This window comes from Monodelphis domestica, chromosome 2 (assembly GCF_027887165.1).
Source record: "Monodelphis domestica isolate mMonDom1 chromosome 2, mMonDom1.pri, whole genome shotgun sequence".
Taxonomy (NCBI): Eukaryota; Metazoa; Chordata; class Mammalia; order Didelphimorphia; family Didelphidae; genus Monodelphis; species Monodelphis domestica.
In genome coordinates this window covers 413,581,582-413,604,942 of record NC_077228.1, presented here as the reverse complement: position 1 = coordinate 413,604,942, position 23,361 = coordinate 413,581,582, and the positions used below count along the sequence as shown (strand labels likewise).

The 23,361-nt window shown below is 39.9% G+C and overlaps 1 protein-coding gene across 2 annotated transcripts; it reads right to left on the bottom strand.

Annotated features, from left to right (window-relative positions):
- Positions 1 to 247: 247 nt before the first annotated feature.
- TNFAIP3 (TNF alpha induced protein 3) lies at positions 248 to 20,315 on the bottom strand. Of its 2 annotated transcripts, none has more exons than XM_001370160.5 (9): positions 19,899 to 20,315; positions 15,234 to 15,546; positions 10,492 to 10,682; positions 9,759 to 9,906; positions 9,342 to 9,512; positions 8,540 to 8,720; positions 5,192 to 6,111; positions 3,085 to 3,266; positions 248 to 2,048 (listed from the first exon to the last, which is right to left on the bottom strand). In XM_001370160.5, the coding sequence occupies exons 2-9, from the start codon at positions 15,529 to 15,531 to the stop codon at positions 1,764 to 1,766; spliced, it is 2,376 nt and encodes a 791-aa protein (XP_001370197.2). In that variant the 5' UTR covers positions 15,532 to 15,546; positions 19,899 to 20,315; the 3' UTR covers positions 248 to 1,763. The 2 variants fall into 2 exon arrangements, with proteins under 2 accessions (XP_001370197.2, XP_007484683.2); XM_007484621.3 differs by having other exon boundaries at positions 3,070 to 3,266; positions 19,899 to 20,263.
- Positions 20,316 to 23,361: the final 3,046 nt, after the last annotated feature.

Below are 23,361 nucleotides of genomic sequence, written 5' to 3'. Positions count from 1 at the left end.
GAATTACAGTCAAAGGGGAAACTGGGTGACTGAGTGGATTGAGAGCCATACCTGGAGTGAAATGGGAGATCCTGGGTTCAAATGTGACCTCAGACACTTCCTAGTTGTGTGACCCTGGGCATGTCACTTAACTCCCACTGCCTAACCTTTACCCCCATTGCCTAGTCCTTGCCCTTATCAATCAATATACAGTATTGATTTTAAGATGGAAGGTAAGGGATTAAAAAAAAAGAATCACAGTCAAGTCTGAATTAATTTACTTTTTATTCCTTCCCTTTTCTGCCAGGAGGGAAGCAAAGTGTTTTTTAGGAAACAGAAATTCTCACAGTTATCAGGAATAGACCAAATTCTACAATGTGAGCTGCAGTGAATGTATCAATTTAATAAGAAATTATTCTATTTTACAAATAGCAGAAGAAATGTACACTTAAATAAACAAGAAGCTTATAATAAAATAAATAAGGTAGATCTCATGAAAATATTTAAACAATTATAAAGAATAACTTTAGTTTTTACCCCTTTGAAAAAAGGCAGCAAGTCTGATTTTTTACAAGCTGTGCACGTTGTGCCCAAACAACAACCAAAAAAATAGGTTATTATATACTTTTCCTATTCTATAACTAGGGCAATATATCATCCAATTATAAAATAATCCCTCATATATAATATAAGGACACATGACTAGGTCTGGAATCAGAGGATGTAGGACCAAATCCTATCTCTTATGCCTTCCACCTGTCTGACTTTAAACAAGTGATTTTGCTTCTCTGGGTCTGTTTCCCCTTGTGTAAAATGAAAGGGTCGTCCTAGATTACCCCTGAGATCTCATCCAGATCTAGATCTATGATCCAAAGTCAATTATATATGTACACAACTGGCATTCACCTCTCAGATCATGCCAGTGGCCTTAAGGGTGAGGACAGAGAAAACCAAAAAGGAGTATGCCATCTGCCCTAAATGTTTTGTCTTTAAAAAGGTGCATATTGAGGAAAAAAAGAGCAGCTTGTGTTTTTTCTTGATGAAGTGCTGATTTCTTCTTGTCACTAAGATTCAGCAGCTATTGACTGATTCTCCAATCCATGAACAGGTCCACTTTTGTCATGTCCCATGGGAAAGGAACCAGGCAGATATGGGAAAAGAATACTGTCAAGCTCCTGCCTCTGCCTCTCCTTGTAGAATGTTTTCCCTGAGCTTGCTTGAGCATGCCCTAGAAGGTTTTTTTTTTCTTTTCTTCACTTAGAGAATCCAGGTCCATATCTGGGGGGAGGGGGCACTAAGGCAAGGTGAGGTTCAGCAATCTGCATGCCTTCCAATGTCCATCTTTGCCCTATGACACCAGACAGGACTCACAAGGTGAAAGAGAGGTATTCATACCCAGCACGAAAAGCAACGTGTCCAGGGACAGTGGACATTCCAAGTTTCTCCATAACCCAGGTTGTAGAACATGGAAATGGTACGAACTCACAGAGGGGGAGTGGCCTTGAAGTGACCCCAGAAATCATCAACCACCACACTCAAGACTTTTTACCCTAGGGCAAGAGGTAAGTTTTTCTAGAGGAGCCCCAGGATCCACAGTTCCTCAGCTGAATAAATCTGCTGCTAGACCTTTGGGGAACAGCTTACTCTCCTATGCTAAAACCTCCATGGTATACCTGATTCCAGGGGCTAGCCCTTAAGTGAGACACCCATGTGTTCACAGGATAGCACCATTTTGGTCAAAAAAATGCTATTTCATGTTTGGGAGATGGTCTGGCTGTTTCTGATTAGCCATATAGCTGTTTGAACTGGTAGCATTCATTGCAGTACCCATTACACTTGGCATTGCCAAAGTGATCACAGGCTGGGGCTCGGCAGCGTTGCTTGGGCAGCTCTTCTGTCACAGGCTCCCCTCTCTGGACCCCAGGTCCTAGTCGTTGCCCAAGCCTCTGGCACTCTGGACACAGTTCGTCCCCTCTGTGAGCCACAAAGTTCTTACATGTTGCTTTGGCACATTTTTTTCTCTGAGAGCTCTGGGTTGCTCGCTGGACATCTCGGCGCTGGCTGGATCTCTGAATGGAAGAATTCAAAAGAATGGTCAGTTTTTAGAACCCAAGAAAGGAACAAAGAATTAATTTGACATTTTTCTTTGGGCAATCCTGAATTTATTATCACTATTATCTTTCTTTCCCAGGACCCCATGGAAAAAATACTCATGGGCTGATTTTACTTTTAAGGTCTTTAAAAAGAGGAAAGGGTAACATTCCTTCTCCAGCTTTTACAGTACTAGGTAAAAAACAAAGAGGTTTCTCTGAGGTGGGTTGGTTTTTTCAAATTTGTAACACAGATCTTGCCAACTTTGGGGGTAAGAGTAAGAGAAAAAAGTTTACTATTGCTTTACATAGCTTTACTATTCTGTCATCTCTCTCTTTGTCATTCACAGAAAGACCAATAGCATGCCACTTAACTCCCTCATTCTCCTCAGGAATTGTGTTACATAAAAACTTAAGCTTTAGACTTCAGTTTAATAAAGCTATTTTTTTTTTCTCCCAAGTGCCTTCCCTGCAACTTTGAAAGCCAATTTACAACCAGGGCCTTTTCCCCTGGCCATTCTAATTAGGATGTTGGATATTGTCTCCCAGAGCTAATGTTGACAATTATCTAGAATAACTACTGACCAGGGATCTGCCCTCATCTAATGTATACTCAAAGTGGAATTATCCTGAAATGTCATGTTGTTATATTGTATGTTTGAGAAGCTCCAAATGTGCTTTATTTTTTATGGCTTCTTTTAGTCATTTTTTGAAAAGGGCCATTAATGCAAATTTCAGCAAGGAGGAGTATTTGTCCTGACTTACTGTTTCAGTTCTGCCCAAATTGGAAGCTGATGCTTTGGGATGATGATTTGGGATCATTGAGACTGATTTGCAAGGAAGGTACTTAATTCTCTGAATGGTTTGGGGTATACTTCTTTTAGGACATATAGGAAAGATCTACCTATTACTGTGGAAAGAAAGTACATTGTCCTGTTGGTCTTAAGAACCCCCTTATACATCTGTGGGCAGGCAGGGCTGGCTGCCAACTCTTATGTACCTCCGATTGTCTCACCAGCTGTTCTTCAGTCCTTTTTGCTTCATGAAATCTCTGGTTCTGGGCTTCAATGAAACATTTCTGACAGTATCCCTCAAACAAGGTACTTCCAAGTGTGCCACATTCTCTCCCTAGGCAGGGGATAGTATTCTGGAATCTGGAGGCTGCAGGATCAGTTTGACCAGAAGCAGGGGGGTCACCTAGAATGAAATTGATGCCTATCAGTATAGAATACCAAACAGGAATGAAGATTATAAAGCTTACAACTAAAATAAACTCCAAGTGCAGAGTGGAAACTCAAAGAATAAAAATGGAGAACAGTCATCTTGTAATTTGACAGCACCCTTCCCCTTCCTGCCCTCTCCCCCAAAAGGACAAACACTATTACTAGAATGTCCTTATTTCCATAAATGAATCCCTAATTTCTGATAAATTACAGAAAGTTTTCTAAATAAAACAATCTCTTAAAAAGTGATGGTTGCTTGAATATTTCTGCATATCCTTCAGACATTCAAAAATGATCAGGTACCAGAAGGGGGCGGGGAGACAAATCCCTATGCCATCTGTTTCTGCACAGCCTGCAAGCTAATAATGGTTACATTTAAAATGCAATAAAACTTTATTTAAAAATGTAAAACTCATTCTTAGCTCTCAGGCTATACAAAAACAGGAGGAGTTTGGCTGTATAGTTAGTCAATCTCAGTTTTACAGGTTTTAACAATTCAAAAAGTGTTATGTACATTGAATATGGCCAGCAGGGCAAGCCTCTGCAAGGGAAGCAAATCTCCTCCCCTAATCCAATCTAATTTACTAAGTATTTATTTATTTAAAAAAATTTTAAGCCTTTACCTTCTGTCTTAGAATCAATACAAAGTATATTTTCTAAGGCAAAGAGTGAGTAAGGGCTAGACAACTGGGTGACTTGTCTAGGATCACACAACTAGGAAATGGCTGAGGCCCCATCTGAATCTAGGTCCTACCCATTCCAGGTCTGGCTGTCTATCCACTGAGCCACTATCTGCCCTCTCCTAAGTATTTAGTAAGCATTTGCTCTGAGCATGTCCTGGGGAATCCAAAGGCAAAACAAATGAAAAACCCAATTCCTGCCTTCAAGTTTCCATTTTGATTGGTCCCTCTCTCTTCTCTTACTTCTCCTCCAGAAGTTTTATCAAGGTTTACTTTTGGGAAATCATTAGATAGGTGAATTCCCCAAAGAAAGGCAGACAATATTCCCTACCACATAAATGTGTTTCATCTTATTCTATCATTTACATAGTGTTTTGGATTGGGTGAACCCTTTATCCTATGCTCATGTCCTTTATCTGCAGACATGTACACATTTCTCCTTTATGGCAACAAAACATACTGTGGAACCACTATTTCTTGAAGGAATCATTTTCATTAGAATCAAAATTGCTTTCACTTGGTTGGGATTCATGTAACTCACTGCAAACTAATTTTGCATTTTATTTTTAGGATAAAAGATCACCAGTTTTCTGTTCCACTTCCACTGCTTCCTTGAGTTCAGCCCAAACAGTATTTAATAGGTCAGTTTGTATCCAACCAGCAGCAGTGCCTGCTGTGTGACCTAGAAGGTATCCCCTTCTTCAGGTTATAATATTATGGCAAAGCCACAATGGCTCACAGAGACATTAGCAGGAAGGAAATGGCAAACTACTGCCATATCTTTATGAAGAAATCCTCAGTTAGGATCATGAAAAATTGGACGTGACTGAAAAATGACTGAACAACAGCTTATCTCTGTCATTTGCTATGTATAAACCACTTCACTAGTCCTTAATTGGTTATCGTTCATCCATTTCAGTCATGTCTGATTCTTTTGTGATCCCTACTGGAATTTTCTTGGCAAAGGTACTAGAGTGGTTTGCCATTTGCTTCTCTAGCTCTTTTCACGTATGAAGAAATTGAGGCAAATGGTTAAATGACTTGCCCAGAGTCACACAGCTAGTAAAGGTATGAGGCTGGATTTGAACTCAAGTCTCCCTGACTCCAGGGCTTGCTTTCTATCCACAGGGCCACCTAGCTGCCCTTTTTGCAAACCTTAATCTCTGGATAAATATCCGTTTAAAAAAAAGTCATATTGGGGATGCAGAGTTTCACTTACGGTTATTTTCCCAGTATTCAATAAAACACAGAGTACAGAAGCCTCGGTTTTCTGGTGTCCCAAAGAATTTACATCCAGCTTTTCGGCATTTACTTGTTCCGGTCCTGTTTTCTGGATTCCTTGCAGCCTGAGAGATGGTCCCAGAAGAAGCCTCATGACCATTTCTGCGGTAAGGATGCTGATGGATACTCTGGCTCAGCTGGGAGGGATCAGAGAATGATCTCTGATGGCAGAAAGCAGGGAAACTAGAGCTCGAGACAGAGGAAGCCTCAGTAGTCCTTTTGAAGCAAGTACTACAAATGCCATTAAAGGTCCTGGTGACATCCTGGAGACATGCCTGGCACTTCCCAGCATCCAAATGCCTGTGGTTGTTCAGGTCACAGCCTGGGTTGAGTTGCCGAATATGATGGCACCGCTCGCAAAACCCATTGTGTTGCACGTTCAGGGTGAAAGGACAGCCGGGGCTTTTGCACTTCATGGCTGTCGTTTCACTAAACAGAAAGAAGCTGGGGGCAGTTGGGGGTGCAGAGTGAGGCCCCATCACTGGTGATTCCTCGGGCTTCCACCCAGCAGGCTCATGGGCTTCACCCTGAGAGGTGCCCAGTCCCACACCTGTGAGTTTCTCTACTCCTGGCTTAGAGTTCTGCTTCTTTGGTTTATTTTGTGCATTTTGTCGCCTCTCAAAACACTCATGGCAAAAAGGCTGTGTGTTCACGGACATGAAGAAAGGACAGTTCGGGGTTTCACATTTGACTTCCATGAGGGAAAGCTGGGGCAAGTGGGGTTCCAGCCCATTCCTAACATGAGCCTCTCCAAGATTCAGCTCGGTGTTCTCCTGCCACTTCTTGTACTCATGCTGAACGAGCTCAAAGTAGTCTTCTACCAGATTTATTTCTTTGGGCAAGTTAGCTTCATCCAACCTATAGACCAAGAAAAGTAGGACAGCATTTACAACACTGACCTGCAGGGCAAGAATCAAGACAGGACATTTGGCAGAATAAGCATTATATAACCGGGTGAAATTGAACACTATATTAAAGGACCTTCATTTCCAAAATTCCATGTCCCCCCCTCCCCATCAATGCAATAGTGAGTGTACCAGAGGATATGTGAAAGACATGAATAGCTTTCTTGGCAGAAGCTATCCTTTGTTTATACAAAATATCATTATCATAGCCCTGCCACTTGGCAAGTCACTTTATTTTTCATGGTCTCGGTTTGTTCATTTGTACAATGAGTTAGACTCAAGAACCTCTCGAAGCTCTGAATTTATGATTTTATGATATTTTCACTAAGTCAAATTAGTTCTATTTAGAAGAGTGCAACACCTAAAAACTGCTACCATTTAGTCTTTTTGTACTAAAATACCTTAATTTCCCTGGAGTGCTGGAGCAGGAGGGGAGGAAGTTTATTCTCAGTCACTTGAGAGTTAACTCCCACCCAACCCCAGTCCCAATTTCCCATATATCAAAATACTGCTGAGATACGAATAGCCCATAGTCAAAATTTTGGTCCTAGTTTTTCTAAAATTAAAAATTAAATGCCTATGCTTCTATTTATGTTAACTTTCAATGATGGTCACTAATAAGTAAGCATAGAACTCAGACTTTCTCTTTTTGCTTCTTTACCCCTCTATCTCAGAGGTTTGCTCCAATTTATTAAATTTCTTACTACTGGGATATTGCTTCCTTCATCCACTCTCACTGCCATCTCCTATTTATAGCTATAATCTTCAGGGAGAAGCATTATCTTCAATTCAATTGAATTTGACAAATATTTATTAAATGCTTTCTATGTACCAGGCACCAATTAGTTTGCTGGGAAAACAAAGAAGATTTTGCTTCTGTTCTCCTGCCCAACCCAACATATACAGATAAGTAAGTGCAAAATACATAAAAAGTAATTTTGAGGAGCAAGTAGACAACTGCTAACTTTGGGTCCTGTTGGACCCAGAATTAGAAATGAACCTCAAAGCAAGTTAAAGATTCCAAGAGAAAGAGGTCAGAAAGGACAGAATTCCTATGCAAAATCTCAACCACATGTATAATACACATTTAGGGCCTCTCTAGAACCTCTTTAGTCTACTGGCAATCATTGGAATGCTATCAAAAATTGCCTGCAAGGTCTCCCACCAGGGCTTTATAAACCTTCATTTCTGTCATCAGTCCAGGGATGATGACAGAAGAGAAGAGAAGGAGACTGCAGCAGTATCGCAGTCTCTTTCTCTCTCAAAGAACCAAATCAAGCACAAGAAATATGGGTTGTATATTGTGAAATCAAGCAACTTTGAAAGATCTAAGAACTCTGATACACTACAGTAACCAACTACAATTCCAAATTCCATACGACCAATGATGAACCCTTCTACTAGCTGCCTTCTTGTTACATTTTTGATACTTTAATTTGATATATGGATACATTTGATTCAAGATATACATTTTTGGACAGAGCTATTATGAGAATCATTCTGCTTAACTATAAATATTTGTTAAAAGGTTTTATTTTCCCTCTTTACCCCAAGTAAGGGAGGGTCGGAGGGAGAAAACAAATACTAGTCAAATGATAAAATAAAATGTGGGTTGTAATTGTTCTTTGAATACCTGAATTTATTAGAAACTATTTTCCCAGGAATTTCTATAATTTCAAAGAATATGTATAAAGTCCATCAAGGTAGGAAATAAAACTGAATCATACTAAAATACATTTTAAAAATTCCTCAATGGCCCTTTTTTTGTTCATACTGGCTTTATGAAACTGACTTGAATTGTCTGAATCTAAGCTTAAGATTAAATTATATAGAGGTAGTAAGGTGGCTCAATAGATAGACAGCCAGGCTTGGAGGTGAGAGGTCCTGGGTTCAAATGGGACCTCAGACACTTCCTAGCAGTATGACCCTTGGCAAGTCATTTAACCTCAATTGCTTGGCCCTTACCACTCTTCTGTCTTGAAACTGATACTTTAGTATAGATTCTAAGAAAGAACATAAAAGTTAAAAAAAAAAGAATCAACCAGATGGGAGCAGTGAAAAGACCTGGGATCAAATCCAGCCTCAGATACTTCTACCCATGTGACCTTGGATAAATCACCTAATTTGGCTCACCTAGTGCCCTTCTTAGACTTTTTACTAAGACAGGCATAAGGGCTTGGGAAAAAAATAATCATATGACATTCCTAATTCAAGTATGCCTCCAAAAAAATGCTGTGGGCTAATCCTCATTTTATTTCTCCATGGAGAGAAGGAGAATCCAATAAAGCTATGGTTCAGCTATGGGTGGGAGATAGCTTGAATATTTTCTTAGTATAAAGCATAAAAATGTTAAACAAACCAGCCAACAAGAAGTCACTTACTTTGCAGCATTGATTAAATGAGTCGTCCCATGGTCCCAGCCTTGCACGGGGATTTCTACCACTGTCAAGTACTCTTTCAGTAGCTTCTCCTTCATCTCTGTTTCTGGGTCTGTTAGAAAATGAACCTTCAAGTCCTCAAATCTTCCTCGTTCTCTGTTAACAAGTGGAACAGCTCTGATTTCTGAGGAGAGAATGACATATGGACATTTTACTCTACTAAACTTGGTGGTGCACGAAATCCTAAATGTGCTAACTACGTTTTTGAATATACTAGAAAAGAGTACTGGATTCAGAGCTCAGAGGACCTGGTTTCAACTCTTCACCTTGCTACTTACTCTGCCATCGTAGGCAAGTCACTTAACTTTCCAAGCCTCAATTTCTTCAGATGTAAAGTGAAAGGATTGGACTAAATGGCCACTGAAGGCATCTAGCTTTTGATCTATGACACTATAAGTAGGAATGATAGCATAAATAAATGGTGGGTTCCAGAAGAGTGTTGCCTAATAACTAAACCATCAATTAAGTGGCAAAAAAGACCATAATTACTCCTCCATTCTGTTCATAGACAGCACTCAACCAGAGTACTAACAGAGTATAATTTAAAGAATTCCTCTAGTTCCCTGGTTTTAGATAAAGGAAGCAATGGCTCTGAGCAAACATTTTATCTGATAATGGGATGATGGACAAACTTTGTGAAGGGCAGTATTTTTATTTAAATCAAGAATGCAACAGACTCTAAAGAGGAATAGGGACAATTAACAATAACATTTAAAGTAAACTAAGTATAACTTCATTTTCCTACCAGGTCCACTGTCCTTCAGAGTAACAAGTGGTGCAAAGTGCTGGCTGTCATAACCAAGGACGATGGGATATTTATAACATTCCTGAGCAGGCCAATGGAGAGGCAAATAAATTCCACCAACTTTCAAAGGAGCAAAATTAGAACCAGATTCCAAGCTTCTCACCATTTTGTCTGTGTAGGGAGAGAGAGGGAAAAAAAGTCATTGAGGGTTATCCACAAACTAAGTTCCTTTCAACTATTCTCTGAAATTGCACTAGGAAAATATAGCTTTTTATTTTCCAATCACAAGATAAGACAGAGTGAAATTTTATACTATATTCTAGGGATAAAAACTTTAAAGTGGAGAAGTGCTTCAATGAACACTGAGGAAAATGTACATCGACTGAATCATCTCAACTGAAATCATAGGACTCTCACCTGAAATAACAATAATTGGCCTTCTAAGGATGTTGGAAAGAACAAGTATGTGGATTTCTTCAAGTGAATTATACTGAAGGCCACCCCGGACCACTGATGTATCTGGTGATGCCATTTTGATAAGATTATCCCACTCTTCATTCCAATTCTAAGGAAAAAATAAAAAGATAATTTAAAATAATTCATTTTTCTTTCCACTCTTCCTCACCCCAATCCATAGCTATTCATTTGAACTACTCAGCTTTATTTTCTCTCTTCTCTGTAAAATCATTTAAATAACCTAAGTCTCCCCCACCCCCACCCCCATTTTACTTTATTTGTGACTTTTTCCAGTATAATACAAACTCAAAACTGGAGCTACTTGTGGAACTACTGGGGAAGCTGGGAACATGTGCCTAAACATCCTTGAAGTGATATAAAATTAAAGATTTTCATCCAGATTGTCCACAAAAATTCCATCCTTGTGACTTGGAGAGAGATGAGTTAGATTATACATACGTGCCTGAATCTGACTCACTGGCTCAATAATGCATGCAAGGGACTGTGACGAATGAAAATCAAGAGAAGCTCCTGGCCATCCTAGGAGATTCTTCTCTTATAAAAGAGATCCTCAACAGGAATTTGGCCACCATAAGGTCATTTGGGACATCTGTGCCCTGTCCTGCCTTCCCTTCCCTCAAACATGCAGAGAATTATCCCCTTGGAATTTCCCCAGAAGTGAGGATCTTCTTACCCTGGTGTCATACCGGAGACCTGTTTCCACAAATTCTTGGGATTTCAGAGACTCCAGCTGCCAACGGAATTTGAAGTTACGGATATCGGTTTCCTTCAGAGTGCTATACAGTGCCTTCCTCAGGACCAAATCAGTATCTTGGACACCCCACATGTACTGTGATGTAGCATGCATGAGGCAATTCCCATCACCTGGGGGGGAAAAGCACATATGTGTTACAGCCCTTCATGAATAATATTTCCCATGGAAAGCAGCTAAGTGGCTCAGTGGGTTGAGAGCCAGGCTTGGAGGCAGGAGGGCTTCTTGAGACCATCCCTAAGTTGTGTTCTTTGGTCCCTTTTAGCCTTCACGTTTCTCAATCCCTGTAACAGTGATTCCAGGCTAGAACATTCCAAGGAAAAAGACAGAGAGTAAACCTGCAAATATCAGGAAGCAGCTCTGGCTTTTCTTAGTAGGCATGGGACTGGGATTGCTAGTGACTCATGTTGAAGTGACTTGGCTATACACTTTACCCTTGGTGCCGGGAGTTTCCTCTCATTCGTAATCCAGGGCTGACAAGACAAAGCTGCCTCACAGGAATGTGGTGTGGCACTTGGTTTGTCAGCAGTAGTAAAGTACTTATTAAAATGACCAAGTCCTCATTAAAAATCATAACGTGTCATGGAAATAAGGGTTTGAAATCCCTCAGGTCAAATAGCCAGGGACCCCAGCAATTAGGGTTCAAGTGTTGAAGGCACTATTGCTTTTTTTTTCTTCTAAAACACTCCTCATATATTGATTCCAAGGCAGAAGAGCAGTAAGGGTTAGGCAGTGGGAGTTAAGTGACTTGCCCAGGATCACACAGCTAGGAAGTGTCTCAGGCCACATCTGAACTCCCATTTCTGGATCTGACTCTCAAACCACGGAGCCACCTAGCTGCCCCAGAAGGGCACTTCTTTCTCTTTTTTTTTCCTGTAATATTTATCTTTATTTTATTTTAATAACAAATTGCCACATAAGTTTTCAAAATTCATATGATTCATGTTGTCTCCCACCCTTCTTCCCTCTCTCCTCCTGGAGCTGATAAACAATTTAATCTGGGTTATACATTTTTATCACTTAAAACATATTGGAAGGCATAGTGATATATATTTACATATATATGTGATAGTGTATTATACATAGTATAATTATTTTTATTTTTTTAAACCCTTACCTTCTGTCTTAGAATCAATACTGCATATTGGTTCTAAAGTAGAAGAGTAGTAAGGGCTAGGCAATGGGGGCTAAGTGACTTACTTGCCCAGGGTCACATAGCTAAGAAGTATCTGATGTCAAATTTGAACCCAGGATCTCCCATCTCTGGGCCTGACTCTCAATCCCCTGAGCCACCTAGCTGCCCCCTATAACTATTTTAGAAATGCATTATTTAAGAATTATTCAAAATTTTAAAAAGCATAAACACCATATGGATATTGTATTTTCTCAAATTCTCAAGCAACAAATAGTTTCCCAAGAAACTCAGAATAGGCTGCACAGTGCCTTGATAGAATATGTGTTTAATTTGAACTGAACTGAGACAGTCACACACACCCACAAAGACACACACACAATCCTTAATTATTTAAGAAGACCATGGTTGCTTAAAAATAAGATGAACTGTTTTCTGATGGGACCTGATCAGTAATTTTGAAGTCTCATAATATTTGCATCCTGATCAAGTTTCTCAAAATACTTAGATAGACCTCAAACGAATATTCTTTCCATTCATTTATTTGTTGTGTTGTGTTGTGTTTTGTTTTGTTTTGAATCAGGAAAACCGAACAGAAAGGCTGGCTAAACAAACATCCAGACAAATAAACGGAAAAGGATCGCTTAAGTCTTGTGTCTAGGCCAGAAGTGTGGCAATTATTACATTCTGTTGAAATTTCCCCTTTGCAAAATCTAGAGCAAAGATAAGGCTTTTTTTTTTCCTTGTTCTTACTTTCAGTTCTTTATTGAGACTCACCAGTACAAAATTCCCTCAGTAACACTTGGAATTCCCCAGTGCCAAGCTATTTGACTAGCAATTGAGCAACAACTATTGTACTTTTTGTTCTGGTGTGTAGACATTTAAACTGTGAAGCGCATACTGGACTTTCCAAGTGGGTGTGGTTAGGGTGAGCTGGAATAGGCCTATTCATTATACAAGTGAAATCGCGGCAGCCAATAGATGCTGGAATTTTTCTCATGAAGTTTCAATTTTATACCACCTACTCCCTTCCTCATTCACTCTAGTCTCATATCCTCAAATGCAAACATTGTGAATTACCTACAATCTCTTTCCCCCTGCTTCCAAACAATCTAGTGCTTTTATAGAATTTTAAGGTTAAGGTAAAAAAAAATCTGCATTAATAAAAATCCTAGAAGAAATGGGGCTTGTTCTTTTTTTTCTTTTCTTTCTGAATACCTCTTCCCTTTTCTGATCTTCTATTTTTAATTGTGGGGGAGAGGGGAAGAGAGGAGAAGAACAAGCAACTATAACCTTATGCCTAGCCCTTATTGCTCTTCTGCCTTGGAATCAATATTTAGTATTGACTCTAAGGTGGAAGGTAAGAGTTAAAAAATAAATAAATCAAATTTATGAAAATAATTTAATTAACAGAAAACATTTCCTGTGCACTTTTCCCTCAAGAAAATGAAGCATTTACAACCAATAAATCTGAGTTAATTCACAAATACTGGCTGATTACCTACTATGTGCAAAGTACTCAGCTATAGTTGTTTGGGGTTTCACAAATCCCGAATTCTGTAAGGCCACACCCCTTCCTCAACCCCCACCCTTTCCTATGACTCCATTCCTCCCAATAATAAATGAGGAGGCAAGGAAAACCACTTCCCAGGAGATACCACAGCCTGGTCAGACCTCCACTTAATTCCACCACTGAAAACTCTTTGTGTCTACAGAACAACCCATTCTGGGTTAGGAACAGTGCAGACAGTCAATCCAACTCCCCTTTAACAACAACTGATACAATATCCCCCGTGTAGCATGGAAAGAGTCTTGTAGTGAGATAAGACCTAGGTTCAAATCCTGCCCCTGGTATTTATGTAAACATGGTTGTCATTGAACCTGAATTTCCATTTCCTCTGTAAAATGGGAATATCAACAGCATCTATTTCTAAAGGGCTGCAAGGATCAAATGAGATAATGTATGCTTTTAAAAAAAATGGCTGGGGGGGGGGGAATTTGCAAACCTTAGTACACTATATACATTTCAGCTATTCTCATTGTTGCTGATATTCATAAAAGGTCTTTAAGCATAAAACATCCCTGGTGGAGGAAGATGCAAAGTATTGATGCTCTTTCATTTCTGAGTAATTGCCTTTTTATTTATTTTTTCTTTTTTTAAATTAATTAATTAATTTAGAAGATTTGTCCATAGTTACATGATTCATGTTCTTTCTCTCCCTCCTTCTTGAGGGGACAAGCTAATTGCCTTTTTAGAATGTTTATAAACATCAAAGTCCTCTATTCTTGTCAATCAAATTATACTAAATTTTAGTAATATTACTGATGAGAGGAAATACTGTGCTTCCAGATTTTTACTCAGGAATAAGAATCTTACACATCCATCACCTGCAAAGTCAACATTCATAGTAACCAACCAAACCATATTCAGGGAAATGATAAAAATTCCCCAGAAATAACTTCAAACTAAGTAACAAAACAAATTGTGAACCTGCTGTGATTTTTAACAAGAATCATGAAATTCTTTCAAGCTGTCTGCCTGCAAGGTTTTGGGGAGGGGGTGGAAATCAAGTATGCCAGGAAGAAAAGTCAATAGGTAAAAATCACAAGCAACAACCAATGGAAAGCAGCTCCAAGATGGGGTAAATATGACATGTTTCTATTATTTCTTAAAGGAAGAGTAAGGAATCATTAGATTATATATTTTAATTTGGAAGAGATAGCTATTCTTAACCTGGATTTCACAAGATCAAGGGTATGCAGAGAGATTTCAGGGGGTTCATGAACTTGGATAGATAGAGGGGAAAATCTTTATTTTCATAAACCCTTTGTTTTATTTTTTGCATTTAAAAACATCTGAGAAGAGGTCTGTGGATTTTACCAGACGGCCAAAGGGGTCTGTGACACAGAAAGGTTAAGCTCTTGACTTTAGAGGCTACTAAAGTGGAGCTTAGGGAGAAAGCTGGCAAAATGCTAAAGACCTTCCACATTTATATTTAATATTCCCTATGATCCAAAGTACAGATGAAATGAATAATTTGTGTAAAGAGTGAGTCTTTCTTTGAAGACATTTAGAGCTCTTCAAAATTTTGTTTACTAAGGCCATGATGAGCATTTCTTAGTGGCAAAATGAATGTATAAAAACTGGTAGCTGGATTTGCCTAAGGTCACATACCACTTTAAGTACCCCAGTCCAATTCTCTTAACCCTTCAAGTGCTCTCTACTCTAACAGGTTTCATAAGAAAATAACATTTGCTTTATAAAAACAAAAACACCTTGCATCTAGACAACACCCCTTCCAAAGTTTCCTATATAAGCTGAATCATACACTTAGTCATTTTACATTTAATTATAATGGAGATTTACCTATTGCAACTAAAAAAACAAGTCTTATGTGGGAGTCTCAGCTTGTCAGTGTCTCCCCTCATACCGCCTCCACCCCCCAAAAAAAGAAAAAACCTTAACTGGAATACTTTACTGGGAGTTCCAGTCTCAAGACAAATTCAGAGGTGGAAGGGACTTCAAACTCACCATTCGTTTTTAGGGCCACAAGCTTCCTGACTTCTCGGCACCAGTTGAGCTTCCTCTGACTTTCTAGTGAGGTCTGGATGCTTCTGTCAATTAGCGCAAGAAGGATAAACTCCCGGAACTGAGGACAAAACTGACAAGTCCTGAACATCTCCACTGTGCATCTGTGCATGGTCTTAAAGTGATAAATTATCCCATTGGTAGGCTTAACAATATCTTCAGGGGTTCTTTCTCTTATCTTCACAGCTTTTCGCATGTTGCTCAGATACAAAGCCTGAGGGAGAATCTGCTGTTCAGCCATGTTGTTGTATAATACCTGAGAAGGGAAAAAAAAAACCAAAAACAATCTATTTAGGATAGGCTTAATATCTACTTTGATATATTTCCTCTAAGGAAACCAGTATTCAGATCTTGCATTACCCTAATATGGAGGCAAAAGATCTGAATCCCAGTCACCTTTATTCCCAGGATGCTTGTTGGTACCAAAGTTGTACTCACACTGGACTGTTGCAAGTTACATCACTTTTAAAGATTAACCTATTCAGGAGTAGGAAGGAGGAGAGTGGGTACTGAGGAGGAGGGGAATAACCCATGTTTCAGTAATGCTTGACATGGAGCCAATCCCGCTCGTGAGCAAAGGTACACAGTATGTGCCTCATCATTGCTTCTGACTGATGCAACGAGGTACTCTGCACCATAAAACATCAACTACCACTTATGGGCTCAGTATAGCCACTGGCTGTCAGTAGGGCCACCCCCAAGTACCAACCAAGAGATCCTATCACGGTTAAGCTATTGGCATTTAAAACTGAAGCCCTTTATTCCTTTACTAGTATGGAAAGTGAAAATAATACTTTCATAAAAGCTCAAAAACCTGGAACTTTAAGCATTAGATATTTTGATCATCTCTTCTTTTGGGGTCCGAATGTAATATTTTGAAAGAAATTTGAGGTTCACTGCCATCAAACTACTAATGATACAAACTGTTCCTCTCAATAACAATACCTGACATTTCGCCCCATGACTATTCAAAGCCATCATATATTTTATTTTTTACAACTTTTTTATTTTCCAATATCATAGAATTAAGAGTTGGGTGGCAAAGAACCTTAGAGGAAGTCAGTTAATCTAACTCCCTCAACTTTACAGATGAGGAAACTGAGGCCAGGAGAATTTAAGTCACTTGCCTACAAACACATAAGTAGTAAGTGACACAAGCAAGATTTGAATTTGGTCTTCTTAATCTAAAGCCAGTATATTTTCCACTGTACCAGACTATCTCTCATCTCTATCCATTATTTCTTTTGAGCTTAGAAATATCCCTGTGAAGTAGTTCTCTTATTAGTGGTAGTATTAGCCTCTACTTTTTAAAAGATGAACCTGAGGAAGAGGAAGGATAAGGGATTTGCCTGGGATGTACAGTTGGGAAGCATGAGAGCAAGGGAACTCTGGTCTTCCTGACTCCCCAGTCCTGCAACTTTATCCAATATGTCATATTGTCTTCCTGATCAATCAACAAGTATTTATTATATTCTGGGTATGATGCCAAATGTTCAGGAACACAAGTACAATGAATGCAACAATTCCTACTTTTAAGGAGATTAAATTTCTAGCATGCTGGAAACTGATATACAGAGTAAACCATCAATAAGGCTTCAAAACATCCACAGGATCCCTTAGGAAGAACCTCAGGTAACACATTGGTCTATAAAAAAGCACTTGTAACAGTTAAAATTGGAGTTCAATTATTACTCAGCTCCAAATCAATAAAATGTGCCGCTTGTCGATGCCAACTAGTGGCTATGTGTAACTCTCTCCTTCACTCCCAAGGGGCCTTGATGCCTAACCAAATAGCATAAGGAAATCAGGGTACTCAAGAGGAAATGGAAAGAGCTTTTAGAATCTTTAGCAGGATGCAAATTTTAGATGCCTAAGATAGATGGAAAAGAGGTGAGGCCTGCAGAGTCTAGCTACTTGGGATGAGATGAAGTTCTAGTTAACAAGCCAATTCTGGCTGACACCTTTTGCTTTTTCATTGTGGTACATGTACCAGGTGTCTTCATTGCTTCCACTTTCCCTATCTCTTATCATTATCACATCTCACTTAAAAAAAAAGACAATAAAAATCCCCAAACAATTCCCAGTTATCCTGGTATTTCCCCAGGTAGTCCCAAAGCATCTTCCTTTCTTTATCTAATTCCTGAACCTTCAAAGTACCAAAAATGAATATCAAGAACAGGTTGGTTCAGGCAATGTATCAAGAAAGCCTATTCACTGCACTCTTTCAATGCTGAAAACTAATCTACCTGCTAAGGCAAATATGTGTACATCTTAAGAATGCTGAGATCTTTTTGCTTCTTACCTTGATCTACCAAAATGTATAAGATGCTCATTATTGCAGACAACTGCCACCCTATATGTTTTCAAATCCTGATGATCCCTATGAACCCTTCTTTCATTATTATTATAAATTGTGATTTTCTCCAGTGGAATTTTTTCAATTAATTTCATTTTTAATTTGACATCACTATATGTGACTTCAGGAAAATAATTTTTCCTTCTCTTAGCCAAATGTTAAAGTGTTGTTCTCTCTTGATAGCAAGGAGGATAAAGTCTGGCACATAAAACCATATATGCAAGTGTGGAGGCAAAGGGAATTTCAAAATGTGTTTATGAAACTCATTAACCTGAGAGGGAAATAAGCTAGGTAGCACCAAGTCCCTTGGAGAGAGGAGATCTGGACTTGGTTTCTTGGTTTCTAATTGTACCTAAGGCAAGCTACTTAAACTATTTGGATTTCAGGTTCATTTATAAAAAAGAGAGTAATAATGCATATAGGACCTCCCTCATAGAATGGCTCTGAGCAAAGAAAGTACTTTGTAAATCTTAAAGCACTTAAAAATGGGTTATCATGAAATGGTCTTTAAAGTATTTTGAAAATGTGAAGAATGATTTCTTTTTAATTTCTCTAGTCCTAGAGATCTTCTTAGGTCTTTCTTAAGTTGTGAGAGCCAAAATACATCCATATAAACCCATCCAAACATCACTTTCCAAGAACATAATACAAACTCAATCATAACTATGGCTCTTCATCCTTCAAAACTACCCACTGAGGCAAACTAGAATACAACATTCCAAGTTTCTAGTTCTTGGACCTCAATACACATGGGACAACCACCTAGCAAACATTTCTAAATAAAGATTGTTATATTTTTGTAGGAAAAAATTACAAATATGTTAAAATGTGATGTTTTGTAATATTTATTTGACTAATTTCACATAAATTTTCCTAAATACTGTCTTTGGGAACTACAAAATTCTTTTGAAGTTATTCATTTCCAGGGGCCTCCTCTCTTTTTTCTTTTCCATTTTGTACAGGTGTTTTGGTGTGCAACATAGAAATTTATGAATTATTTCATAAAAACCTAGTTCCATTTTTGGAAAGCACTAATCTAAAGCCACAAAATCCCAAAATTGTATACCAAGAACTTCTGGAAGCAGAGTCTAACATATTAAGCTAGAAGAACATATAAATTATTTATTAGATTGCTTTTTTGAATCTTTCATACTAGCCAACATGATGCTTTACACTTAGCATGGGTTCAATAATTACCTATTGAAAAATGGATGGCAACCTCATCATGTCTCAATTTACTCCAAAGGCAATCATTCTTTTCCTTTTCTTCCAATTTTAAAGATTTGTATTCATATCTTTTAAATCTTTCACTACTAAATGGTCTCAGACTTCAGGGCTATAACTCTTCTCTTAATCAGATGGAATGACAAATTGCTCTCACAGAACAGGGCTTTTGAATCACTTTATCAGACAAGGTTTCACAAAAAGAAGAGAGAGATCTGCTAGTAGGGAGATTTGGATTCAAACCAATCCAGGGGAGCTAAGCTCCATTCTTAATACCCTAGCTTTCCTGAAGAGGCCAGGTGGCAGGATGTGGGACAACCAAGTCTGACAAAGCTGGCTGACCGAGGGGTGGTACTGGAATAGAGGTATTTAAATATCTCCTGAACTTTTCCACAGATGGAGCTTAAAAAAAAAAAAAACAACTCAATCCTGTCAGCTACACAATCGTAAAATACCTGGCAGCCGAGACCTAGGGAAATGAGGTGGCTAGAGATCCCAGTGTAAAGTTTCGCTGTCATTTCCAATACATCATTTTTTTTATATTTTGCACAATAGAAGAGGAATGCCAGATTCTAGGAAAATGCAGAATTTCTGCTTCGAAGTGGCAAAGCAATTTTTAATCGAAAAATTGTAATAGCATCTAAAGTCAGTTTAGTTCAACATTATCAACATTATCCTTTGCAGTTAGGTCCCCGAGTTATCTCTAATTTGACTTAGAGGTGCAGACGTTGGGAGTAATCCAGCAGTGCATCCTCCCTGCCCCACTCCAACATCTGTGCAGCGAGCTCAGGCAGCCTCTTTCAGCCCTGTACTCTCCCTCTCCTCATCCCAACCCCACAAGCTGCAAGCCATCAGCTCGCTGTCAAGCAACAACGCTCGGGGTCAATGTCTGTGCCAAACTCGTGCGGCCAGACCCAGTGCCAAAGCCATGGCTAACAATGAATCACGCCCGCCGTTGGCCCCGCATCCAGCCATCTCACTGGGAGATTTGGTGGCCGGTGGGGGAGAGAAATAAAGCTCGGGATTACCTTTGAGAACGAAATGCAGAAGTACCGACTTAATGCACAAGAAGGCCGGGTGCAGAAGTGAGGGCAGAGGCGGCAGGGAGCTCCATGGGCTGCCCGAGGCTAATTGGCTAGCAATGCAGGATCCTGTGCTGGTCCTGACTGGAGTACCGGCCTCAGTCCCTAGTCCGAGTTGCTGCGGCTGCTGCTGCTGGATGGCTTTCACCACCCGCCACCTCTCCCAGCTGCTCCACCCCCGCAAGCGCCTAGATCCTAGCACTTGGAGCAGACGACTGCGCAGTTCTCTTTTTTCCTTTCTGTTAGCCCCGGATAATATATCAGCCGGGGGATTTCCACTCTGAGCTCCGGGACTTTCCGACATGTGACTGTGACGCCCAGCGGCGGCTCTCAGCAAAGCAACTCGGGCAAGGGGCGGGAGGGAGTGCAAAGGGCGCCCGGGGCAGGCAAGGCTGAGCAAGCTAGGTAGTGGGCTGGTGGCCACCAGGGGGCTCTCAGTCGGTGTCCAGAGGGCCGGAGTAAGAACCGCTGCAGCTAGCGCAGGCGCCGCGGAGGATGAGAAATTCCTCAACCTTCAAACCCGGGGTTGTCCCCGCGTGACTCAACCTGGGCATTTCGGAAGCGCTGGCCCAACGTCATATCCATGTGGAAATCGCGGTGATGGGAATGAAAACGGTTCTTTTTTTCGCCGTCGTTTTTCTATGTGTGTGTGTGTATATATATATAATAAAAATTACTTTGGAAAAGAAAAAAGTGCGTGCGTAGGAGGGGAATAGAAAACCCTTGAATCCGCCCACGCACTCACCCGCTAATTACTGTCTCCCTGGGGGAGGCTGTGGGATGTTTGCTCGGGAAAGGCTCTTGATGCTCGCATTTAGCCAGTAAATAGTTCAGGAGTCGGACAGTTTGGTTAAAGAAGAGGATTATACTCCCTTCCCTTCTTCATCATGACTTTTCAGAAAACAGTCCCCGTAGTCACACTCCCAGGAGGCATTCCAGGTCCTAAGGTGCTGAGAAATTCTTCCACATTTCATTCCTACCAGTGAGTGTGGACCAGCCTTATGGGGGTAAAATGGGGTATTAGGGCATGCTTGGCTATTGCATCTTTCTCTTTTCACGGAACTTCAGTCCCTATTTCTGCACTGTCGCTCCAGGTCATTAAACTGTACCAAGGTGAACCTCCCTTGCCCTTCCCCCCACCAGAATACCCTACACTTTCAAACCTTTTATGACCTCTAAGTAGCTCTGTGTCCTCTTCCTTAGAAAAGTCCCTGCCAGCTAGTGACTGATAATTTTATTGGAGATAGAGACAGGGACTGTGATATGACTGATATAGGGAACTGCCAAATGAGGAAACTCCCTCTGCCAATGCAGGTCGGCACCTTCTCTGCAAATTATAATCTTAAAAAGTGGCCTGGAGCATTTGGGTGACTTGCCCAAAGTCAAGTAGCCAGAGTTGTGCCAGAAGTAAGATTCAACTGTATATCATCATCATCATCATCATCATCATCATCATCATCATCATCATTATTGACTTCATCATAATGATCACCATTATAGGAGGATAATTTAGAAGTCAAGAAGATTTAGGTTTAAATATTGCCTAAGGGACATACTGAGGGGGAGCCCCCGGCCAAGTCATTTAACCTCTAGGCAATTTTCAGACTAAGATTATAACTACCTAACACTGGTAGAGGAAATGTTTCATAAGGGAATTCTCTATGTACTACTGCAGAGATTTATTATCCATCATAATTAAGTAGAAGTTATAATATTATATTATTAAAATAGCTTATATTTATGCAGAGGCCACAAATCACTTTCAAACACCTTCAATCAGTCATTATTTATTAAGTACCTACTATATACTAGGCACTGTGTTAAGCATACAGAGGCAAAAGACTATTTTTACTCCTAATGGAGGAGGCAACGGGAAACAAATATATTCAAAGCAACCTATATATAGGGAAAATGATGATGATCTATTATTTTTCAGTTGTGTCTGACTCTTTGTGACACCCATTCAGGGTTTTCTTGACAAAACCATACTGGAATGGTTTGCCAGTTCCATTTCCAGCTCATTTTACTGATGAGGAAACTGAGGCCAATTAAGGTTGTAACTTGCCCAGGGTCACCGGGCTAGTAAGTGTCTGAGACCAGATTTGATTCCAGGCTTGGCACTCCATCCATTTTGCCACTTAACTATAACCCATATGGGATAAATGGGAAATAAATAATAAAGATAAGGTATTAGAATTAAGAAGAATTGGGAAAAGCTTCCTGTAAAGATAGGATTTTAGGGGGCACCTGGGTGGCTCAGTGGATTGAAAGCCAGGCCTAGAGACAGGAGGTCCTGGGTTCAAATGTGATCTCAGACACTTCCAGGCTGTTTGACCCTGGGCAAGTCACTTGACCCCCATTGCTGCTTAAACACTTACTGCTCTTATTTATGCCTTGGAACGCAGTGTTTGATTCTAAAGCAGAAGGTAAGGGTTTAAAAAAAAAAGATAGGATTTTAGTTGGGACTTGATGGAAGCCAAGGAAGTCAATAGGCAGAGTTGTGGAGGGAAAAGACTCTGGGCATGGGGAACAGTCAGAGAAAATGCCCTGAGCCTATAGTTAGTGTGTACTGTTGGTGAAACAGCCAGGAGGCATGTCACTGGACTAAAGTGTACTTGTTGCGGAGTAAGGTGGAAGAAAATGGGAAAGGTAGAAACTTGCTAGTTGATGAAGTGCTTTGAACGCCAAGTATAGCATTTTGTTTTTGATCTTGGAGATGAAAGGGAGGGACTGGGACTTATTGAACTGGGAAGTGATATGGTTGGATCTTCACTTTAGGAAATCACTTTGGTGGCTGAATAGAGGATGGATTGGAGTGGAGAAAGGTTTCAGGCAGGGAGATCCACCAGCAGGCTATTACAATAGTCCAAGGCATGAAATGATGCCAGCTTCCACTAGAGTGGTATCAGTGTCAGAGAGAGAGGGAGCATATACCATGAATGTTGCAGAGGTAAAATTGATAGGCCTTGTTAATAGATTGGATATAGAGAATTGGGGATAGCAAGAAGTCAACGATAATACCTAGGTTGGAAGGCTATAAGGGACTGGGAGGATTGTATTGCTCTCTAGGAAATATAGGAGGGAAGGTAGAAGGGAAAGATTTAGGGGAGGAAATTATTTCTGTTTTGGACATGTTTATTTTTAAGATGTCTACAGGACAATTAATTTGAGATGGCTAAAAAGCATTTAGAGGGAAAAGTGAAAAAGACCCAGGATAAAACCCTGAGGGACACCTCAGATATACCTACAGTTAGAAGTCATAATCTGGATGAAGATTCAGCATCAGAGATTGAGAAGGAGCAGTCAACTTGGGAGGAGGAGAACCAGGAGAAACTTGCTTTAAAAACCTTGAGAGAAGAGTATATCAAGGAGAAGAAGCTGATCAATGGGGTCAAAGGCTGCAGAGAAA